General features: G+C 35.7%; 2 protein-coding genes across 2 annotated transcripts; both read left to right on the top strand.

Annotated features, from left to right (window-relative positions):
- The first annotated feature begins 1,371 nt into the window (after positions 1-1,371).
- Positions 1,372-10,803, top strand: ogfod1 (2-oxoglutarate and iron-dependent oxygenase domain containing 1). The gene is made up of 13 exons (XM_030131052.1): positions 1,372-1,633; positions 3,614-3,759; positions 3,837-3,883; positions 7,024-7,124; positions 7,227-7,343; positions 7,429-7,520; positions 7,619-7,747; positions 8,655-8,768; positions 8,839-8,918; positions 9,955-10,199; positions 10,276-10,404; positions 10,493-10,551; positions 10,639-10,803. The coding sequence occupies exons 1-13, from the start codon at positions 1,474-1,476 to the stop codon at positions 10,786-10,788; spliced, it is 1,569 nt and encodes a 522-aa protein (XP_029986912.1). The 5' UTR covers positions 1,372-1,473; the 3' UTR covers positions 10,789-10,803.
- Positions 10,804-13,004: 2,201 nt separating this feature from the next.
- Positions 13,005-19,669, top strand: tradd (tnfrsf1a-associated via death domain). Its single transcript, XM_030131245.1, has 5 exons — positions 13,005-13,044; positions 15,891-16,044; positions 16,821-17,101; positions 17,574-17,718; positions 18,899-19,669. The coding sequence occupies exons 2-5, from the start codon at positions 15,894-15,896 to the stop codon at positions 19,189-19,191; spliced, it is 870 nt and encodes a 289-aa protein (XP_029987105.1). The 5' UTR covers positions 13,005-13,044; positions 15,891-15,893; the 3' UTR covers positions 19,192-19,669.
- Positions 19,670-22,536: the final 2,867 nt, after the last annotated feature.

The following is a 22,536-nucleotide window of genomic DNA, read 5'->3' as shown; positions in this document are numbered from 1 at the left end:
AGTTTTGCCCTGGACTTCACCTGACAGGCTCCTCTTCATGGACTTCCACCAGCACACAGATATGAATATAGGTCAGAAATATGATTTGGTGTAGATTCACCTTTACAGTTCAAGTTGTAGAGAAATGACAAAAACTGGCAGCAGGAAGGGCCTCACCCTCTGGTCAAAAATACCTGATTATATTTACGGCTAGTGTCAAAAATCATGTTGAATGATAAATGTGCAAACCTTTTCTCCTAAAACAGTTCTCATTTTTCCACTCACTGGTTATTCATAGCCTCAGTGCCTCACTTTCATCTGATGCAAGATGGGAATCCAGTTTTAAAAATAAAAGTTGTGAGTTTGCTTGCATGTTTACAGACCAAAGATTTTAGATGAGATCGGGAATATAATTGCTCTGTGGAAACAAATGGACAGTATGAAATAGGTTTACCTTCGGACAGATGTGTTTGTGTGGCCAGTAAAGCACAACATTCGTATGTAGGTTAATAATATTGACTGGTTCCTCACTTTCTGACATCATCATATACAGTTTATCCATCTCCTTTAACCTTTAACCAATGCGATTATCCTGCTCAGGGTCATGAAATACAGGGTTGATTCCCTACATCATCATTAATATTATTATTATTAGTTTCAAAAGAATATCGACAGCTGAGTTTAATCATATGTGTGCCTTATAGCCTTTTCTGCCTATCTTTTTAAACTAGTCCTGACAGTCTATTTTTTTTTTTTTTTTTTTACAACTTCATTAACAACATTTGAGTATACAGTACAAAATTTTAAACAAACATCAAGATGTCAAAAGAGAAAAAGCATTTGAACATATAAGTTTAAGAAAATAATGCATAGATTTAAAAATACAAAGTATAAAATACAAATTATAATAATAATAAAAAAGTAAATAACTAAATAAATAATAAATCTGACAAATATAAATAAATAAATGCAACAGAGAGTTCGGCCAGTATTGAAAAATTGTTTATAAATAGCCAATGTGTTAGTGCTTTTTTAAAATTATATATGAATTCTAAAGATTTAATATAATTTTCACATTCTAATAGGAAGATTTTAAAATTTGGGTGTGTTTTAGTATATTTGTTTTTATGTATATGAAATTTTCCAAATAATATGAATAAATTTACAATAAATTCTAGATTGTTAGTATCACGTTTAAAATAAGTAATTCCATTTTGGGATGTTATATTTATTTTATTGTTACTTTTAGATATGATATAATTTTCAATTTTGGACCAAAAATTAGAAGAATGTTCACATAAAAAGAATAAGTGTAAAGTAGATTCAGATTGACAAAAGAGTCCTGACAGTCTAGACTCAGGTTTAACTAGTGCAATGACGTCATATGTCCGCGACGCGTTGTGGCCAAATTCTACACACGCTCCTGAAGTTAGCCCTGCTAGATCCTTTGACAAATACAATGGTCTTCAGGTTTTAGGTCCAATATTTAGTACAATGGCTTCTAAACGACCGCAGGAGGAGTGTAAAAATACCGAAAAGAAGAAAAAGAAGAAGAGCTGTGAGAAAACAGCGGGACTTTGTTCAGTGGTAGAAGACGAGCAGGTGAAGAGGGCGGTGAAAGAAGCATGGGGCCGGAGGAGTCACTACAGACAGGGTCAGTACAAGAGGAGAGACAAACAAATACATATGTAATATCGTCAGGTCAGATTTATAAACATCTGCAAACCTAGACTCACGTATGACGTACACAGCTTTCAGTCCTCCACATTACTTTAACACTAAACTATACATGTGTGAGGGATGAATAAAGACATAACCAGCTTTTTTAAAAAAGAGAAATATTAAAAAAACATAGATTATGAGGAGGTAATGAACTTCTTATGGCAGTGATTCAAAAGGGTTTCAGTTCTTTTGAAGAAGTACTACAGGGTGTCCCATAAGTCTCCATACATAGGAGACATAATACATATGCTTCTAACATGTATTTCTTTATATTTCTTCTTTATAGTTCTTCAGCAGTGGAGGACACGCATTGAAATGTGTTCCCGACAAAATGGCAGTCATATAGAGCATATTATATAAATAAAAATGGTTTATGTCAAGAAACGTTTATTTTTCCTATGTATGGAGACTTATGGGACACCCTGTACTGTCTTCCATACTGTGAAAATACATACTGTGATGAACTTAATTCAAAATAGTAAAAATTTCGATTACCCCCACAATGTACTTCAAATATGAAAAGATAAAGTAGTTGTGTAGCCAAATGCCCTGCCAGTGTTTTACTAATACATATTATGCTGAAATTGCTACGTGTATACTGGTTATTCTGTTTTGCACTATTTATTCTGTTGTTTACATTCTGTTTATCTATTTATTCTTTATTGCACTCATTTATTTTTAGCTTGTTTTTAAAGTTATATAGACTATATTTTATCTGTGGTAATCCGGAAGCCAAGCAACGACATTTTGTTGCCAAAATCTCACTGCTGTGTTTTTTGTGCAATGACAATAAAGGAAGTTTAAGTCTAAGTGTATGTGTATGTTGCAGTCAGGATGTGTTGTCTCTCAGATCTCGAATCAAGAAAGACACAAGTACGACATATATCTACAGACACATTTACAACACAATTCAATCCATATGAACACACACATACACACAGAGTTAGTAATACCAGTCAAAATGGTGATAAGTGTTGTTTAAAAAAAAAAAAAAAAAAAAAATTAGAAGCAAGTATAGGTTTAAAGTAGAACGAAACTGTTTTATTTTTATTATTGCATCTCTAATTCTCAGATGTGTCAACTAACATCAAATTAAAAATTACCTCATTCGTTTTCTTAAAATGGTACGTTCTCTCAGTTGATTTGTTTTCTATGTGCTATTTTTTTTTTTTTTTTTTTTTTTTTAAATTTCTATTTTGTATTTCATGTCAAAATATAGGCCGGTGGGATTGTCAAATTATTTCCTTTTTATTTAGATTTTATGCAGCATCCAAATTTTGTGGGGTTGTAGATTCTAGCTGTGCTTTAAGACATTCCAGTAATAAGGTACGTAGTACTGGCAACCAGTGTTCCTTTGTTCATCATTAGAGCAGCTTCTCCTGTGACCTCATGCTGTGATGATGACATTTATACTCAAGTAAACATGTGAAATAAATACAGCTGCAAATCTTTAACGTTGACCTCATTTTAACTACTTCATAAATTGTTTATTTTAGTCTACAGCAATACATAATTATGTTAAAGGTAGAAATATGCAAAAAGTTACAGAAAATGGAAATTGTCATAGAAAGCGCCTAAAAGTACCTCAAATTTGAACCCAAGTAAAATACAGCAGTAAAAGTACTTATTGGTTTCAAGCAGTTTGTTTTTCCTTTAAGGAAAATAGAGTTCAGTGTACAAATTGATGTCCACTTTCTCTCTAGTGTTTTCTTTTTGTTTCTTGGCAACATTTCTACTTTGTGTGAAGGAAGAAACCAACAAACTGGCAAACAAACATGTTTTATGAATTTGGTCTCTTCATTTATCAACATTACTTTATGTTGAATTTATAATTAGCCCAACAGATTTATGTATTTAAGTGATTTTATAAGGAGTTCTCTGTGACTCATTAGTTTATCTTATTGTTGTGCAGGGGATCTGGAGTTGGACTGTCATCCTTTTCCTCACTGTGTCATTAAAAACTTCATTGACGATGAGAGTTTTGTGGAGAACCTGCAGAGGGAGCTGCTGGGGCTCAACTTCCATGAAAAGTCCAATGATCTGTACAAATTTAAACAGGTACGATCCACTCATTCACCCCTAAAAGGAGTTTATGTTTGTGCTTTATAATTTTTTTCTTCTTTTTTTCCATGTAGTCAGATGATCTTAAGAAGAGAAAAGAGCCACATATCACAGGCTTAAGGTAAATAATTATTGTTTTTGTGTAACTACATGCAATACTTTTACTGTGTATCTGAATAGAAAGATGATAAATGTTCTGACAGTTCATACTACTAGCTCATGGAAATCATCTATGTTGACCACTTGTATTGTCTTTTAAACGACATCCACTGCAATGTTGTGTCTATTTATCTGATGTTGTTTTTTTTATTAATAAGTGTTTTAAAGAACATTTATAATCATTTAATATTAGCCCAGTGACATTACCACAAAGACAGGGATCCCTGCCTTAACTCTCAACCTAAGAGAACACCTCTAGTTGTTAGAAAAAGAGGTTTTCTGTACTCTGTCATTATCTGAAGCTTTATTCAGATGGGACTAGTAAACCCTATGGACCTCCAGTGATTTGGAAAATAACACCCACATCTATTTTTCATACAGCACCTTCTCATGCAATAAACAACCTGTGTTTTTTACTCAAATTTGCAGACATTGTTCCTCAGTTCTGATGTTAAAAACAGGCTCACCACGTACAGATGATTACTGAAAGACAGAAAACATTTTTTTTCTGCTGTGATGCACGTCATCCATCTCATTATCTATTGAGATGTTGCTTTTCTGAATGATTAGGCTAAAGTTTGCTCATCTGCTGAATATCCATGTTATATTGTGACATGAGCCTCACATTTGCACTCAAAACACCTTTAAAACTTTAATTTAACATCACTAGCACAGTATTCATAGTCCTTGACCAGGAAATAAGCAGAAAAATTGTGCCGTTGCAAATGACTGAATCACAGCAACGTCAATTGTGTTTGCTGAAACTGGGTAGGTCATGTGGAATTTAATTTTTAGTCCAAATTAGACATGGCAGAATTATACAGGATTGAGATTAGATGCCCACAATTTTTAGCTTTCTTTCTTATTCAGACAAAATTTGACTGAAACATTTTGGGTTATAAAATCTAGTGTCATTATTTATATATATATATATATATATATATATATACATACATACATACACACACACACACACACACACACACACACACAGGGTGGGGAAGCAAAATTTACAATGAACATTTTGTTGTTTTTTCTCAGCAGGCACTACGTCAATTGTTTTGAAACCAAACATATATTGATGTCATAATCATACCTAACACTATTATCCATACCTTTTCAGAAACTTTTGCCCATATGAGTAATCAGGAAAGCAAATGTCAAAGAGTGTGTGATTTGCTGAATGCACTTGTCACACCAAAGGAGATTTCAAAAATAGTTGGAGTGTCCATAAAGACTGTTTATAATGTAAAGAAGAGAATGACTATGAGCAAAACTATTACGAGAAAGTCTGGAAGATATTATTAAAGAAGAATGGGAGAAGTTGCCACCCGAATATTTGAGGAACACTTGCGCAAGTTTCAGGAAGCGTGTGAAGGCAGTTATTGAGAAAGAAGGAGGACACATAGAATAAAAACATTTTCTATTATGTACATTTTCTTGTGGCAAATAAATTATCATGACTTTCAATAAACTAATTGGTCATACACTGTCTTTCAATCCCTGCCTCAAGATATTGTAAATTTTCCTTCCCCACCCTGTATGTGTGTATATATATATATATATATATATATATATATATATATATATATATATATATATAAAATATGAGTTATGTTATATAGTTTGTATGGATTTAAACTGAGCTATTTTGGTGTCAAGACTTTACTTATCAAATCCAGCAGGTGGAGCTAGAGATTATATCTGCTGCTTAATTAGTACTGTATGTCATATCATCATTCATCATTGATTAATTTAGCTGCAGATTTTGTCAGACACATCCCGTAAATGAGGTTTGATAAAGCTGCAGGGGATCAACAAGGCATGTTTAGAAATTAGGGCACAACACACACAAGGGTTGAAGGTGGTTGTAAATAATACAAGGGGCTAATGTTGTGTTTTGCTTCACAGCCTTAATTGATGATGATACTTAATGGTGATATTGACATTGTGCTTGGCAGAAATGTGCAGTGAATGTAATGTAGAAATCAGCTTTCTGCAGCCAACAGTGACCACAGTTCAGTCAATGAAATCATTATTTAAAAGTTAAGTTTCTTATTCAAGCTGGTAGCAGTGTTGGAGTTGGCAGTGAACACATAACGCTCTGTAAGTCATTACCCTGGTGAAAATGATGAGGCTTTTAGACAAATGACTCAAGACAAAGCTGTTATTGTTAAATTATTCAACATTAAGAGCTAATAAACCTGCCAAGAGTTTAGTGCACGAGCCAAGGCAAAGCTAGAAAAGATATCTGGGTTTAAATCATGATCAGTGTCAGCACCTGTGAGACCCATACAAGTTCAGCTTGAATCACTATGTTTTATTGGCATGAATGACAGGTTTGCAGTTTTTTGCAACACAATATTCAAGGGTTTTTTTCAGGATTGTGGAGGGCATTGGTGCTGTGGTGGCACTTTTTTTCTTGTTATTTGAGTAGAAACAATGCCTCTTCACTTAAATTCAGACCTATATTATTACAATGTTTGGAAAATAGCTTAAACGAAGGGAAAACAAATCTACTTATTGATGAAGTCAATGTACATTTCTAATATGGTATCTTTTCTCCTCAGATATTAAGGGACGTTAAAGCAGAGTTTAGGTTAAAGACTGACAAAAACAACCATAAATACAGTATGTTTTTGTGTGTGTTGAAGATAATGCTCACTTTCAGATTCAGGTTGTTACATGCAGCCACTGTGTGCAATCCAGTGTTATCATTGTGTGAGGTTTGGGATTAACAAACTACATTTCTAAATGTAAATGTATTCCACTTTGATATATTTATTTGTATCACATTTTAAGACGTGGCTCTGTCAAACACTACACAACTAGAAATAATGCACATTTTTTTTATTATAAACATGACACACAGTGAAGCCCATTCATTAAATATCATAAATAAATACACAATGACAGCTTCCTCCTGAGATCATCTATTATTTATGCAACAACAAAATGTCATGGAAGTTTAGGCACTGGTGTAAATCTGTCTCTTGTGAGGCTTCAAGAATGTTAGTCTCTGCAGCTAGCATCAGTATACCACACATGATGTTGTAGATGCACAAAGAAATGCAGTATATTTGATTAAATTATCATTTTTAGAGCAGCGCTGTTTGGGCGTTTCCGTTTGTGGCTGGAGGAAGTGTTGGGGGTTGAACTGGAGCCCACTGTGGACATTTCCTGTGCCAAATATGAATACACAGGTGATCTTTGTTACTAAACGACTATGCTACTTTTAGACTTCTATAATAATGTACTGATGAATAGAATACTAGTCTGTACATTTGTATGTGTGCTATTCTCAGATGTTCTTCTGTGTCATGATGATGAACTGGAGGGCAGGCGTGTTGCTTTTATTCTGTATCTGGTTCCTCCGTGGCAGAACAGTGATGGAGGAACTTTGGATCTTTACACAACAGACAGTGAGCATTACAATTAATTTGTGTGTGTTTTTTACATTTCTCAACAAAAAAAAATGTATAATATATATTCTAATATTTTCTTTAGGTAATTTCCAACCGCAAGACATTGTGAAGTCACTTGTACCGTCATGGAACACGCTCGTCCTCTTCGAAGTTTCTCCCGTTTCTTTTCACCAAGTAAGAATGAATTCATCTTAATTTATTATTTCATAGTTTTCAACTGAAGCTGTGGTTTCTTGACTTCTGATCATACAATGTACTCTATGTCTGTCTAGGTGTCTGAGGTTTTGTCACAGGATAAATGTCGTCTCTCTCTGAGCGGCTGGTTTCATGGACCATCTCTCGAACGTCCTCCTCGCTACGTTGAGCCCCCCGTCCCCAGGAGCCCACACTTACCAAGAGATGTGAGTGCACACACACAGCCCTAGAAATTATAAATAATAATGGTCCACAGTGATGTGGTGTTGAGATGTGTTTTCTGAGACTTCCTGTGTGGATCTTAGTAGTGTCTTGCTGCATTTTCTTTTCTGGAGGTTGTAAGAGACAGCTGTTTTGCGGAGTTCACATCCGTCACTGTTCTTCTCTTCATGAAGCATCTTCTCATCGTCCTCATCTTTTAGAAATTACTCCAGTTTGTCTTAACCTCATTTATATGTTGCTACACACAAGAATCATGTTTGAAAAATGTTTCTTATTATTTGGAAATTTTACTATTTCAATATTTATTGTCTTTTATACATAATTTATTGAATGTGTTCATACCATACCATAGCATACCATCATACCAATTCTTAATTATTTAACCTCTTTATTTGCTTAATAATTATTTGCAGAACTGTCCGCTATATCTGCATTTTTATTGAAGATATTTAATTGTGATATAAATTTTTTCATTATAATGTGAGCTAGATCTATGTTACATATTTTTGTTAATATCTTAATATTATATTAAATGTTTTCATCAATCCAGAAACATTCAGTTTTGTAGCTTAGGATCATTATACCTTTCAACTTGACTTGCAGCTATTTTGCTAGAATAAAATGCCATAACATGAATATACATCACTAAACATAATGTGAACAGAGCTTTAATGTCTTGTCTGTCTGTAATGCGATTTCTGCCTGAGTCACATCAGATCGATTTTCATTGATTTTTCTCAACTTCCATGATCCCACACAACTTCAAAACAACATATACTTCTTCATCTTTTATTCTTTAATCGTGAACCACTAGTGGCAGAAATTACACACTGTACATTTAAGACAACCCACATTCCAGCTCTCTTCTCTTTTACTTGTGTGTTTGTCCAGGAGACGTTGCTGATGGAGTGGGTGAACCCTGTCTACCTGGATATTTCCTACCAAGAGCAGATTCAGGAGGAGTTTGAAGACAGTTCTGAAATCCAGCTCAAAGATTTTCTGAAGGTACTTTCTCTCCCTTTTTCTACTTGTCATTTTCCTTTTTCTGCTCATTAATTGTGAGTCCTGTCCTTAGGAAGAAAAGTTCATGGAGGTGAATGAAGCACTGCAACTCGCTCAGATTCAGTGGATACGGAGAGGGCCGCCCAATAAGAGGTGGGATGTGTTACCTTATCAGTCTTTATTTCTAACTTTCATGACATGTTAAAGTAGTGTTGGATTGGATTGTTAAACATCAGATTGTATGAGTTTATCCATAGTCTTGGTATTACCTGTACTTGAGAGAAGCAGACAGTAATATTGGCCTGTAAGTGAAACTGTGTCAGCTATGGACAGAACACCTGCAAAAAGGATATTTGAACACTTCAAAAGAATCAATATCAGTTTAATTTAATGTTAAATTTAGAATATTTTATTGCTTCACCTTGCTGTCAAGCAGATCTGTCCAACAGTGAAGCAACGCTGTTTTTCTACCTGTCTACGCAACTTTGGAATTAATGATTAGACCCCTGTGACAAAGTAGTGAAGTGATTTAGTCATAAATGTGTCTCCTAATTCATTCAGGGTCTTCTTCAGTGCAGATCTGAAGAACAAAATGCTTTACAAATTTATTGAAGAATTAAACTATATTGGAATTAGTATGTAAACATATATCAAAAACATCTGATTTTAGAAAAACAATCTAGAAGCAGTTAATATTCAAATGAAATCCATGTTGAAAGACTGTTATTTTGAATGAATTTCTGCAGAAGATCCCAGGTGGTTTAATAATTATTTCTAAAGCTCTATTCTGGGTTGAACTCATTACTTACCACATTACTCATACTTAAAGCTGCAGGAGCTGAAATCACTGGGGAAACAATGCAGGAAATTCCTTCCTTCCTTCAGCGACACTCCTCTTGCTCCAAATCGAAAGACAAAATATAAAGATACATGACTACACTTTCTTTCACACTGTTGTATTATAAAAGTGAAGCCATTTTTCCAAACTTCTGTGTCAAGACATGGAGTAGAGAAGCGGAATCATGTCTTATTTGATAGAATCTGTTCAGAGATTGATAATTACAGCAGTCAATCACATATTTAACCCTCCTACATGTCTCAAAACACTTGTGCATCCTTACTACCATCTTCTCCGTTTAATATACCGACTCATATGGACCATATTTGTATGCACTATGTTTCTGTGTAGATGTTGTGAAGTGGCTGCACTGGATACTTTGCCACAGTGTGTGAGTGCATGTTGGGAGCTGCTACATTCAGAGGCTTTCTTCCTGCTTCTCTCCAACTTCACTGGGCTTCGATTGCACTACCTTTGTCCTGATGATGATGATGATGAAGATAAAGTGAAGAAAAAGGAGCAAGACAACGGACAGGCTCAAGAAGCCTCAGGCTCCTCAGCTGAATCATCATCAGTAAACAATAGCAGAGAGTCAGGTTTGGGTTTTTTTAAAGGTGCGGAGTGTCACCTTGGTGTCCCTGTACTCGCATACTCACTTTGTTTATTCTTTAGAGTTGAGTACACCTGAATGCAGTGGCGAACTGCGCCGATGGTCTCAAGGCAACTACACTCTGCTTCATGACGGAGAAGCAGCACGAGCTGAATACGCTCTAGATCTGGTTTTGCCTTTTGGATGTGTGGGTGAGTTTCTACACATGCACACCCACTGGAGGAATAATCTACCAATCACTGATCAGCCTGTGAGATTGAAGAGTTTTGTCCCTCTCAGATTGGCAGACGGACTTAGGAGGCTTCACATGTTATGTTGCTAATGAAGAGGATGAAGAGGTGAGTGTTATTCACTGAATGAAGCATAGTTGAACATGTGTGACTAGTTCTTTACAGATCCCTGCTTTGGATTTGTCTTCATTACAGCTGCTGACAGTGTATCCAGAAGATAATTCCCTTGCACTGGTCTACAGAGACAGAGAAACACTCAAATTTGTCAAACATGTCAACCACAGAAGCTTCACTGAATCAACCAGCAAAGTATTTTTTGACTTCTGCTTTGTGTACTATGAATAAATAAATAAATAAATACATACATACATACATTTCATACATACAGATATATTTTTCTTGACTTCCTTTTTATTTAATCTGTCTTTACTGTTTTGAGAATGAACTGTATTTACACTGTATCATTTTGAGAATGGGATAAAGCATATTTTCCACATCAGACGGTCTTGTGATTTGTGCTGAGCTGCTCAAGGGAAAGAAATTACCTTTATGATGACATGGTGATGTACAGAACCACCAACCCTTTATTTAATTGGTGATTCACCAGCTGAGTGAAAACGAAAAATGCAGTCCTGTTGCCACCCATATGAAGCAGCTAATGTGAAAACAATCATTTATTTCCAGAAACACTAGCATAAATTATAAATAACAATAATGTCTTTTTAGATTTGCACATGTGTTGCTTTAATTGGTTTGAATTAAAGCTGTTAAATTCCAAACCAAATTTGGCAATATTTAAAGTTTCAAAGAGATTGTAGGGTTTTTTTTTAGATTCAGTTTGCATTTTAAGTATTTAGCATTTAGTATTGTTTCCATCTGTTTCCAAGAGCTCAGAGTTGAGTCTTTAATTGATTGTTGTGCTTACCCATAAGCTAAATACCAATAAATATAATGGGCAGGTGTTTGCACTTTGCTTATTGTGTGATATATTTACTTTCACATTTGAGAATACAATAGTTTTATTGTCATTACATGATTAGAAATCAAAATGCAATGAAATTTACAATGTCATAGATGAGTTAAAAAGTAATCAGTAATAAATACTTAATACATCATACACAACATCCTCCATGACCACACCTACCCTGCACATGAACTGTTTACCCCCCTGCCCTCTGGCAGGAGGCTGAAAAATAGCTTCTACCCAGATGCAGTCAGACTGCTGAGCTGCTCAACCCCCCATATACTGTTCCCATACACCACCCCCCATAGACTGTCTACCATGCACCTTGAACAATGCCAGTTCACTCACTATTGCCATTTTATTTCACTGTTGCTGCTGCTAATGCACCACCACTTTAACTATTACTGTTCCTGCACACTGTGATATTTTGTACATATTAAGAATTCATTTTATTTTTATCTTTTTTAATTTTTTTTTTTTTTTTTAATGATAGTTTTATTCTACCCTATTTACCGTTTATGTATTCTATTTTAGATTTTATTCTTTATCTTTCTTATGCCACAAACTGAGACCTGGGTAACTACATTTCGTCCTATCATGTAACATTGATTGAATGACAATAAAACTGAGTCTGAGTCACACAACACAATCATGCAAAAATAGTTTTATAAAATAACCATAAAACAGCATAAAAGCAATTGTACTGATGCAAAGCTCCAAGCAGCAATATTGTTTTTTTTTTTTTTTTTTTTTACTAAACTGACCGTCATAAGACATTAATCTTGCCAAATGATAAATTTCTTCAGTTTAGTAACTGCTGTCACCATGTAATAGAGCCTAATAATCAAACTGACTCATACAGTCAAGACATTAAGGATTGATATCGAACTGAATTTGGACTATGCAATTTGGTTAAAACTAATTAACTCAGTGTGAAGCATATTCTTCAAACATTAGCTTGCTAATTTAAAATATTGCTTTTATTAGTGAGCTACAATTACATAAATCTCATGCTTACTTGTTTTATTTACGTTTGGCTGACTGGTATTAGTTTTTTAATCTTAAAAATGTGATCCAAATGGATGGATTTTTTTTTTATGCAATTACAACTATAAATCTAATGTATTAGGCCTGCATTTTCTACATCCACTTGTCTTCTTGGTATATGCAGCAGCTTGTGGGATCTAGTGTTCAGTCAATTGCAGTCACGCTGAGCAGGTGGACAAAATCAATACCTCCAGCTTGGCACTTCATTGATGTTATACATTGTGTTTGTGACGTGGTCACTGGGTCAATCTGGAAACGGGTCATCTAAGTTATTTTAGTATATATTTCACCCACTTCTTTCATTTCACGCTTCAATACATTTCGCTCTCATGTTGATGTATGAAAACTGTGTAAAAACCACAACACGATTTCGCGGATATCTGGTATAAGCATCTTGCCCTACTTACGAATTCCCACTTGAGAAAAAACACACTTCCTTCCTTCCCGTCATGACTCTCGGCAGGCCACTCGTCCAGTTCACCAATCAGCGTCGTCCTTGATTTCCACTCAGCCAATGGGAGACGAGGAAGCTTTGACGTATTAGTGGGTGTGAATATTAGCCGGAAGTGTAAGCGAACAAAGTTTGTGAGGTAAGTTTGTGTTTACTTTAACTAATTGTCACTTTATTGTTAATCACACGAATAATAAGTTAGAAACAGTGCCCTTGTGGCTGGTTATGTTTTTGGTGATTATTTTACACTTTTTCAGTTTGTTTCGTTTACTGTGGTCGAAGTTTTACGGCAGTTGTGTCGAGAAGTGAACTGTTCCCATACTCAGATTAAGACAAAAATAAAACTGATTATCTCTTTAAAAGTACTGATTTAGAAAGAGAATAATTCATCTACCAGGTGACCTCAAATTATCTCATAATGATGATGTTGCTGATAAAAATCACACGTGTAATAGCTACGTCCTCACGTGCTGTAGTCGAAAATCACTTGTACGTCTGTGTCGCTTAGCAACCGTTTAGAGGGGCCCGGGGCCTTGAGGTAAGACCAGAACAGGTATGAATGAACTTCTGTGGATTTATAAACATAAGTACCCCCAGAGGTAAAGCAAAATGAAACAAACATTTGCATCATTTTTGGATAGATTTGTTACCAACATACTTATTACACACACTTTAAAATAATGCCCTGCAAAGAGTGATGCAAGAGCTATTCACACACACTATAATACTTCTACTCGACTAAAGTATGCATAAAAAATAAGCTTAAAGTGTGAAAAATATAATTGTGCACTGAAATTGTCTCTGCTGGTGTGAAGGGGGAATTCAGTATGGGGGAAGGGGGAAATCAGACATTAAGGAAATGGGAAAACACAGTAGTGAAAAACGTTTTTGGACACCCTTAAAATGTTACACAATATCAAATATTATAATGAAATATTTGTGGCGTTTGTGCTTCAAAAGGTGTGGTTGCATCAAACAGACACAAATAAATGCAAATTCATTTTTTTGTGTCTATTGTTTATAGGACAAATTAACAAAACCAAATTCTTGACAGTTTCTTCATGTCATGCCCTGGATGTGTTTCAAGGGGCATTATTTTGTTGAAGCATCCAGTTTTGACCTTGGCGGAACAGTGTATATCCAGAAAGGAACATGTGGGTTTGGAGATTGGCACAATACCTGGTAGAGTTCAGTGACTTAAGCTTTCTGGAGCAGTACAACTCCTGGAAAGAGGGCACCGATGAGATGCTCATTGTGAGTGTCCTCACAATGTGCTGCAGTCTGGTTTAGATTCGTATTAGTGCTGTGTTAATGTGTGTTTCACATTTTACTGTTCCAGGTGTTTGAGGTTGAACTAATTTTAACTATTTTATATACTTTTGGTTGGTAAATCTACAGGAATCCATCATATTCTCAACATAAATTTGTAGTGTTGCTGTTCTGTGAGAACCACATTCTCTGAAAAGTCAGCTTTTCACAAATTGAGAAAAACTGGCCTGTGACAATGAATTTTCAATTGTAATCTGAAAAGTGACTAAAGATTAACAGAGTTGCACAAAATGGAAATGCTCAGAGTCCTGGTATAAAAAACTATAGGGCCTGTTGAGGAATATCTATCTAGGGCCCAAAAGTACTTTGTTGTCTACAATACATCAGCCACTGGTTTCATTTTAACAGTTGAAGATGAGATTGACTTTTCATTTTATAAAATTATTACTGTTAAAGTATTACTGTTACATTCATGTACTGGGCTGTAAATGCTACTATCTTTGATGAAAGTTGTTTTTGAGATAATCAATCAGTTTGTTGATTGTCAGAAAATCAGTTACCACCAATTTATCGCACAAAAATTACATTTGGTCATGTCTGCCTCTCATATGAGGATGTGCAGTTTTCTTTGTTTTTTTAACAAATTCAAAGGGGAGTTCAAATAAATATTTTGGGTAATTTTTTAGAAAAAGACTTCACTTAACATTTACTCAAACTGAAAGTACTGGGAGTAAAGGTCTTTATTTTGTTTTCTAAAATAAACATCTGTGTGTTACTGTATTTGGAGTAAAAAACCTTTAAGATTAACTTTAATTTAACACCAGTTTACAACAATCAAGTTATGGAGTAAAAAACTGAATTTATTCTTTGCCCAAATGTCCTATGAGCTGACTGTCCAGGGAATACTAGAGGTTGCTTTTTGGCAGCCAAAGCTAAATGATATATTTTAAGCTCCTGATGATCATTTAATCCTCATACAGCTGGTGAACTAATCTCACCGTATACTTCCAGAGGACCGATAGATAGGATCACATATAATTACATACTATCTGAGTTGTGGAGATTCCTGTAGACCCAGGAGCCAAGCATACAGTGTATTAGTGAAATATGAGGACATGCATATAATCCAGCTCAGTGATGCTCTTTCCACATCCTGTGCATGGAGACAACACCAAGAGCGAGCCACCAGGCTTCAGTAGTTCAAGCAGAGTACCGGAGTGAGGGGCTGGGCTGGGCTGGGCTGGGGGAGGGGACGAGTGAGATTAAACATGTTTTTATGTAATGAGGGTTCCAGAAGGAGGCAGGGGTAAAAAAGGGTAAGGTGGAGTAAGGCCATAAGTGGTTTAATGCTAGAACGTAACATATTTTTGTGCGCCACTGGTTCAGGCTCTTAAATTTAGGCAGGTCATGAACTTAGTTTATCTCTAAATTGTTTTAAAAATGTATCCCAAGCCTCAGATGATAGTGTCCAGTTGTGAATGATATAAACAGACACATAAATAATGAGTCACCATCTTTTAGATAGATTAGAATAGATAGAACTTTATTGATCCTTTGGGTAGAGCCCTCGGGGAAATTGATTTTATAAGATTATGAAAGTGAACATCTAGTTTCTTTTTTTCTAGTCGCATGAAGCACCTAATCCCCAAGTTTACAATTAATTTGAATCTAGCTCAGGTAAGAAACCTTGTCCTGTGTGTGTCCTATTGTTTCCAGAGAATGGCAGATAAGACTGTGGATGGCAGGCCATGGACAGGATGTGCAGTTCTGTTTTTGCAGTCGCTCTGTCCTGGTGTTAACCTGCTCTCACTTTTCAAAGATGAACGAGGAAAGTTCATTGTTTTCAAAGTCATCAAACTGACTCTTACAGGTGAGCACTGACTCCATAGTTTGCCTCTCAGCTATAATATACAAGAATTCTGCCTTAAAGGTCCAATGTGTCATCTAGTGGTGACTGAAACATTCTGCTCTCGCCTCACCCTCGTTAATGTATGTCCGTCTTTACAGCCAGTTTAAGTCCATTATGGGCTTTTTGGTCCAAGGGATAGTAACTCTGATTCATACTGAAACGTAGTAGGTGATTATAATGCACAAAGAAGAAGAGAAAGTCCATTTGAGCTACTGTAGAAGCATTAGATCAACTCCATCTGTAGATACTGTAAAAATTACTCTTTCTAAAGTAATGAAAACAGAGTTCTTATTTTCAGGTGACTATACACAAATGGAAACATAGTGATGAATATGACATACTATCTCTGCAAATATATCCCAGGAAATTATCCTAGATCTTATACACTGGATCATTAAATGTCTAAAAGTGACAAGGCCAATATTTCATATTTTGTCAACGAGTGTTCTCATACTATTTCAAACATTTCCAAAAATTTTTAAAAGCAAAAAAAAAAAAAACACCTGTCTGTGCTCTTATATCTCATTTACTAACAAGAGATCTGAAACATCTGTTTTGTTAGAATGAAATTAGATAAAAATAAAAAGTGACTACATGCCATGAAATATAATGTGATACATTACCTTGTTTGTAAACCTGATTATCTGCAAAAAATACTTCCTGATTTCACCTACTACTTTTGCCTTTGCTTTGAATGAGATGTTAATTCACATTTATAAATCAGAGTTCACTGTCAGATTCTGCAGGAGGTCTGGGTGGTTACGAGATACTAAAGGTCCATGATGCTGATCCCTTCCTCGGAGTGGAGATGAAGTTTGTGGATGTGGCAGCTTGTCAGCAGTTCCTGGAGAGCTACAGCTCAGGGACGGTGCGTCAGTCACTCTCGCAACACGGCTGCCGGCTTCTTGCTCTGCCTCAAGAACTGACAGTGGAAACCCAGCTCAAGGCCAGCACGCACATCCTAGATCTTTATCTGGACAAGCTGGAACTTTGCCTTCATCAAATCCACCTTTCACAGGTAAACTGTTTGTTCCAGTTTGTCCCTGCATTGATAGTTTGGGATTCACTTCAGATATTATACATATATAAAGCAGTTGGTACTAAAGCTATAATTAGACTATACTACATTCATCAGTGTAAGTTTTGTCAGTGTGTTCATGTTTTACGAGGATAAAAGGAAGAGGGTGTCACCCACTGTGGATTTTTCTTGTATTAAATGACAATTCAACCCTGAGGCCTTCTTCAAGATTAACAACCATGTTTTACCCTGACCAATCAGAGTGATGCATCCGTCTCTCTCTCTCTCTCTCTTCATCTGACATGAAGCTGTTGTAGCATTAGGAGCTGTCACCTGATTGTTTTTCTGTTGCTCAAAGAAATCACATTTGGAGGAGCCTTGAAGTTGAATGAAAACACACACACATAAAAAGCAATTATTACCCCAGAGGTGTTGATTTGTGCTATCTAATTTAGGTTGTTCTTCTTTCCAGCCGGAGCGTCTACGCGATGAAGAGATTGATCATCTGGAAAAGCAGCTACAGGACCAGGCCTTCAGTCACGGCCCACAGCTGACCCCCCTCACACAGGAAGAGTCTCTGCCCAGCAACTGCTTCAAGTTTCAGAACAGGGTGTTTGGTGAGTTGACCTTTTTTACATTCTAGTGTTCAGTAACTTCTAGCAACAAGGAGTCACAAAAGAGAAAAGCTTTCATATTATTGATTTATTTAGGAGATGAATTATTAGTTATGTCAACCTTGAATGTAAAACAACATTTTCAGTTCAGTTTATTTTAATAGGCTTACTGTCTGAACAAATGAGTTGCAGAGACCAAAAACTGCTTATGATATGTAATCCAGATAGTGAACATTGTGTTGCCCTTATTTTTAGCACAATGTGTTGATCCTGCAGCCAGAACCTTAGCTTTGTTTGAAAACTCTTCAAGCTGGTCATGCTTATTTCCCTGGTTATCCAAGATTTGATCCGCCATCAATAAGCAACTTTTAAAAACTGTGACAAGCTGTCAAGTTCAACATGAAACTTTTTGTTTTGTCATATGTGATTTTTGTAACTGCTCATAAATTCACTGCTACGTGTCTATCATTAGATTCTAGTCGGATCTTTTATAAAGTCTGAAATTTAAGAGAGCAGTGCCAGTAACATAACATATTTTGATTTAATTTAATATCAAAGAGGTAATTAGCAGTAGCTGATGTGACATTTTAAATAATATTATAAAAGTTAATTTAATCTTCTTTACTGGATTTAGCTACTGTAATTTCAGTCTTGATTTTCAGTTCAATTTCCTTCATCCTCATACTAGGTTTGAGATGAAAACACAAGTTGAAATATTAGAAATTCCTCTTCATCTCTAGTTATGCTTATTTCTATGCATCTTTGAGTGACAGTCACTCCCTTAAGCACCACTTGTATAAACTCTAAATAGTCTGATATACAGTACTTGATAATGTTTTAAAACCAGCTGTGAATAATAAATGGAGGCCGTATGCATTAACCTAAATGTGTTAAAATTCCCTAGTGTTGTGAGTAAAATTAGGAAGACAAATCACTGAATAGATGCACTAAGAGCAGAGGTAAAATGTTTGAGTGATATATCCAGATTTTTTTTTTTTTTTTTTTGCTCAAATTGACAAAACAATCATGTAATATATGACAGAAATCCTGTTCCAAAGCCAGTCTTTGTATTTGTGATTACTGCTTACACAAATATCGGAGTTTAAACCTCAATATATGTAATCACAATTTAGTTGTTTACATTAATGCCATTTCCTGTAACCTTTATCCTTTGGCCCGCTAGAGGACCGAATGCTGACAGCGGCAGATGTTCAGAGCTTTTCTAACGGAGTGGGCCGTCACTGGAAGCATGTAGGGAGGGCTCTGGGGAAGAACTGCCGAGCTCTGAAAAGTCCGGCCATAGACAACCTGGCCTACGAGTACGAGAGAGAAGGGCTGTACGAGCAAGCCTATCAGCTGCTCAGCCGTTTCATACAAGCAGAGGGGAGAGAGGCCAAGCTGAGCCGACTGGTCAAAGCACTGGAGGACTGCAAACTTACCAGCCTGGCCGAAAATGTTCTGGACGTACAGCCATGAGAGTTACCTTATGTGTGCTTTGTTTTGCCTGTATGAGGAAACGTGAAAATGGAGGGGGTCTGTCCTCTCTTCTTGAGCAATGGTTGACTTTGTTCTTCCAAACTTTTTATATGCAGTATGTTTGTTCTTGATTGATGTCTGTCATCCTCACATTCACAATCATTCCTGAATGTGTTTCAATCAGGTTGCATGAACAAATGCAAAAATGTCTGTGAAAATTGAGTGATTAATGTTTTGATTTACTTTTCAATTATTAGTGTTATTGACTATGTATTTAGATGAAATGATTTGATCAAAATGAGTTTTAAGCACTGTTTATACTTTTACATCATGTCCTTATTTTATTTCTTGTTTATGAGTCAATTTACAGATGAACCTGTCGGGTCTATATTGCTTAATGAGTACACAACTAAAGGTTATTGTTTTTTCCTGCAAAATGGGTGCATACAAAATTAAATGGTTGTGAAAAAAGTCGTCATATTTGTGTTTGATGCATTAGTGTAATTAAAACTGAAAACATAATTTTGTCAAAATTCCCTCAGGTATAATTTAGTGTTAATCCTGCCTCCGCCTCTCTCCTTTTCCCCCTCCATCGCTGGCTGTCACTCACACACACGTGCACATGCTCATATGATTAAACTGTGCTGATGAGCTGAAGTTGCTGAATGTGTATGTGTTCTGCATGTGTCACATTACAGAGGCCTCAGGGCAAAGAGGTGGAGATTGGAGCTGGAGTGTGTATGTGTGGAGGTTTTATCTCAGCCTAGCTGTCAAAAAAGACATTCACTGATGGATGGAGTTACTGCAGGTTGAGCTTTTCTCGTTTCATTCAGAGTCCTGTGGAAAAGCCCAACCCCCTTTTACTCCACTTGACCATCCGTCCAGATGTGATGCATGGATTAGAAGCTTTTAACACACACACAAACACTTATTACTGCTACTGTATATGGTATGGACACAACCCCCAACATAAACAGTTCTTTAAGTAAACACACAGACACTGTTCTGTACTTCCTCTGTAACCACAGACAATCAGTATCCACCACAGAAACACACAGAGGTCATGCCCTCATAATGTATCTAGAAATTTGGTGGTTTTAAAGATATTAAGTTGACTTTGTATCATACATGTAAGGTTACAACCAATAACTATTTCCATATTTCAACTTATTTAAAACAAAAATGTAATGTCAGAAAATGGTCAAAAATGTCAAACAGCTGAATACATGCAAATATCTTCAGTAGCCTATGCAGTCATAGAGGGGTAAAGAAGCCCTAAAATGCCCTCAAATTTAAGATGCTACAATCAGAATTTAGATGTTCCATCTTAAAAAACTACTAATAGATAAAATATTGAAATAGTTGTCATTCAATCAATAGTTGACAACTAATCAACCAATGAATTGTTGCAGCTCTATGTACACGTGTCCACTAATATTACACCTTTTTACTTTAACTGCATTAACAAATTTGATATACTTCACAACAGTACACCCTTTAGTCAAAGTACATTGTACGTTCTTTTGTGCCCTCTGCTATTAAATTGCTAAATTCTATTGGTGCTAAGGTCTATTGGTGGCTGAGGTTATTTGTATCTTAATACATTGTTTTGCATTGTCGGTTGGGTCAACTTGGTAAGTTCTACCTGTGAACTGTAATGGACTGACACACTGTACATGTTTGTGTGTATCTGTGAGAACTGCTCTGAGAAATGCTGCAAATGAATTGCCTTCTGGGATCAATAAAGTTTTCTGAATCTGACTCTGAGCACCACAGTTTGGTGACAATATTTAGGTCTTAATACATATATAACATGGGTCTTAGTTTGAGCTCCAGGTCTTCATACTCATATTCTCAGTATTTCTACAATCCTGTAATTACAAAATAAGTAAAGTACTACTAAAATTAGCAATAATTTCTGTATATATCACCATTATAAACTGATTTACAAAGTGATTCACAAATAAATCAGTTGAAATAAAGCGACAATAAATACAATTAAAAATGTATTTATTGCATGTGTTTGAAACCTGAACGAAGTTGATTTCCTGCTGTGATATCCCCCTCTTCAATACAAACAGATAGCCTGCATAGAAGGAGTAGATTTATTTGACTGAGATGTGAATTACTTTGAGGCTAAAACTTAACCCTTTCATGCATGAATTTTGAGAACCTTTGTCAAGATTTTTTGCCAAAATGTTTTTATTCCTCTTTAGGCATAAAAAAACCCAATGTGATTGAATTTTTTTTATGAAGCTATTTTTCATGGAGTTACAAAAATGTCCACTCAGCTGGACACCATGCGTTTAATATTTGAAGCAAAGATTAAAACCGATCATCAAAAAGTGATATACTGTTTGAAAACTATGAAATAAAAACATTTTTCATGCACCTCACATTTTGTCGTACTCTAATATTAGTTATTACTCACTTCAGGGAGATAATATGCGAAAAATAAAAAAGCCCAACTTTTTGGTTAGGAAAATAGTTAATTACAGTCTAACAACAATTAGCAACTGATTTAAACTAAGTCATGTTAGTGCAGATCAGGTTTATCAAGAACAGCAAAGTTATAGTAATGGTATGAATGTCAGTGTATGGGATGGTGCATAAGTGTCCACTGTGTTGGCTGATATACAACTAAAACAACATAAAACATGGATCTACAAAAAAACAGCTGTAGATATAGCTGTACACTGTAGTGACCAACATGCATGAAAGGGTTAAAGTAATATCATCTGATCACTGCCAAACTCAAAATAAAGCAGTTTAGACTGAGCCTGCCTATGATATCTATAATAGGCCTATATGTCTTTATTTATACACGAATAATAATGACTGAGTTCATTTAAGATTATTTTACTTTGTCTGGAGCGATTTCATGGTTCTAATAATATAATATTATAATTGTATGGTGATGTATTTTTTCTGTATTACTGAAGTACTGGTTATGCTGAGTTAAATGTATATATTTAAGTCTGTTTTTAACATGGTTTAAAAAGTTAATCTCTTCCCTCCGTTCACTGTTGTGTGTCTCGGGCCTGCTCATTTATGCCGTTGGTGTAAAACGTCAATGAATCCTTGAGGAGGGCGTTTCAGGGCGTTTTAATGTTCAGACTCCGCACAGTTTGCGCTAATACCGGAGACAAGAGGCCAACATTTGCCTTTTAAACGGCTCTTTCATGTGAATAATCTTTCATACGCGATTAAAGCTGGTCTGACGTAACAGAGATTGTCTGCGTTAGGTGAGTCTCGCGCAGGCACCGCGTCCCTCCTCTTCCTCTCGCGCCCCTCCTGCCTTCGTGAAAAGATACGATGAAATCGCTCGCGCTCGCTGTCATCATC

Source organism: Sphaeramia orbicularis, chromosome 3, assembly GCF_902148855.1.
Source record: "Sphaeramia orbicularis chromosome 3, fSphaOr1.1, whole genome shotgun sequence".
NCBI lineage: Eukaryota > Metazoa > Chordata > Actinopteri > Kurtiformes > Apogonidae > Sphaeramia > Sphaeramia orbicularis.
Note: the sequence above shows the minus strand (reverse complement) of the source record. Positions and strands in the feature narration are given on the sequence as shown.

Excerpts from the sequence above, each read along its gene's own strand:
- ogfod1 (XM_030131052.1), top strand. The coding sequence starts at position 1,474 with ATGGCTTCTAAACGACCGCAGGAGGAGTGTAAAAATACCGAAAAGAAG. Across the intron at positions 3,884-7,023 it reads CCACATATCACAGGCTTAAG|AGCAGCGCTGTTTGGGCGTT; the intron begins GTAAATAATTAT and ends TATCATTTTTAG. Across the intron at positions 10,405-10,492 it reads TTTGCCTTTTGGATGTGTGG|ATTGGCAGACGGACTTAGGA; the intron begins GTGAGTTTCTAC and ends TGTCCCTCTCAG.
- tradd (XM_030131245.1), top strand. The coding sequence starts at position 15,894 with ATGGCAGATAAGACTGTGGATGGCAGGCCATGGACAGGATGTGCAGTT. Across the intron at positions 17,102-17,573 it reads ATCAAATCCACCTTTCACAG|CCGGAGCGTCTACGCGATGA; the intron begins GTAAACTGTTTG and ends TCTTCTTTCCAG. Across the intron at positions 17,719-18,898 it reads GTTTCAGAACAGGGTGTTTG|AGGACCGAATGCTGACAGCG; the intron begins GTGAGTTGACCT and ends TTGGCCCGCTAG.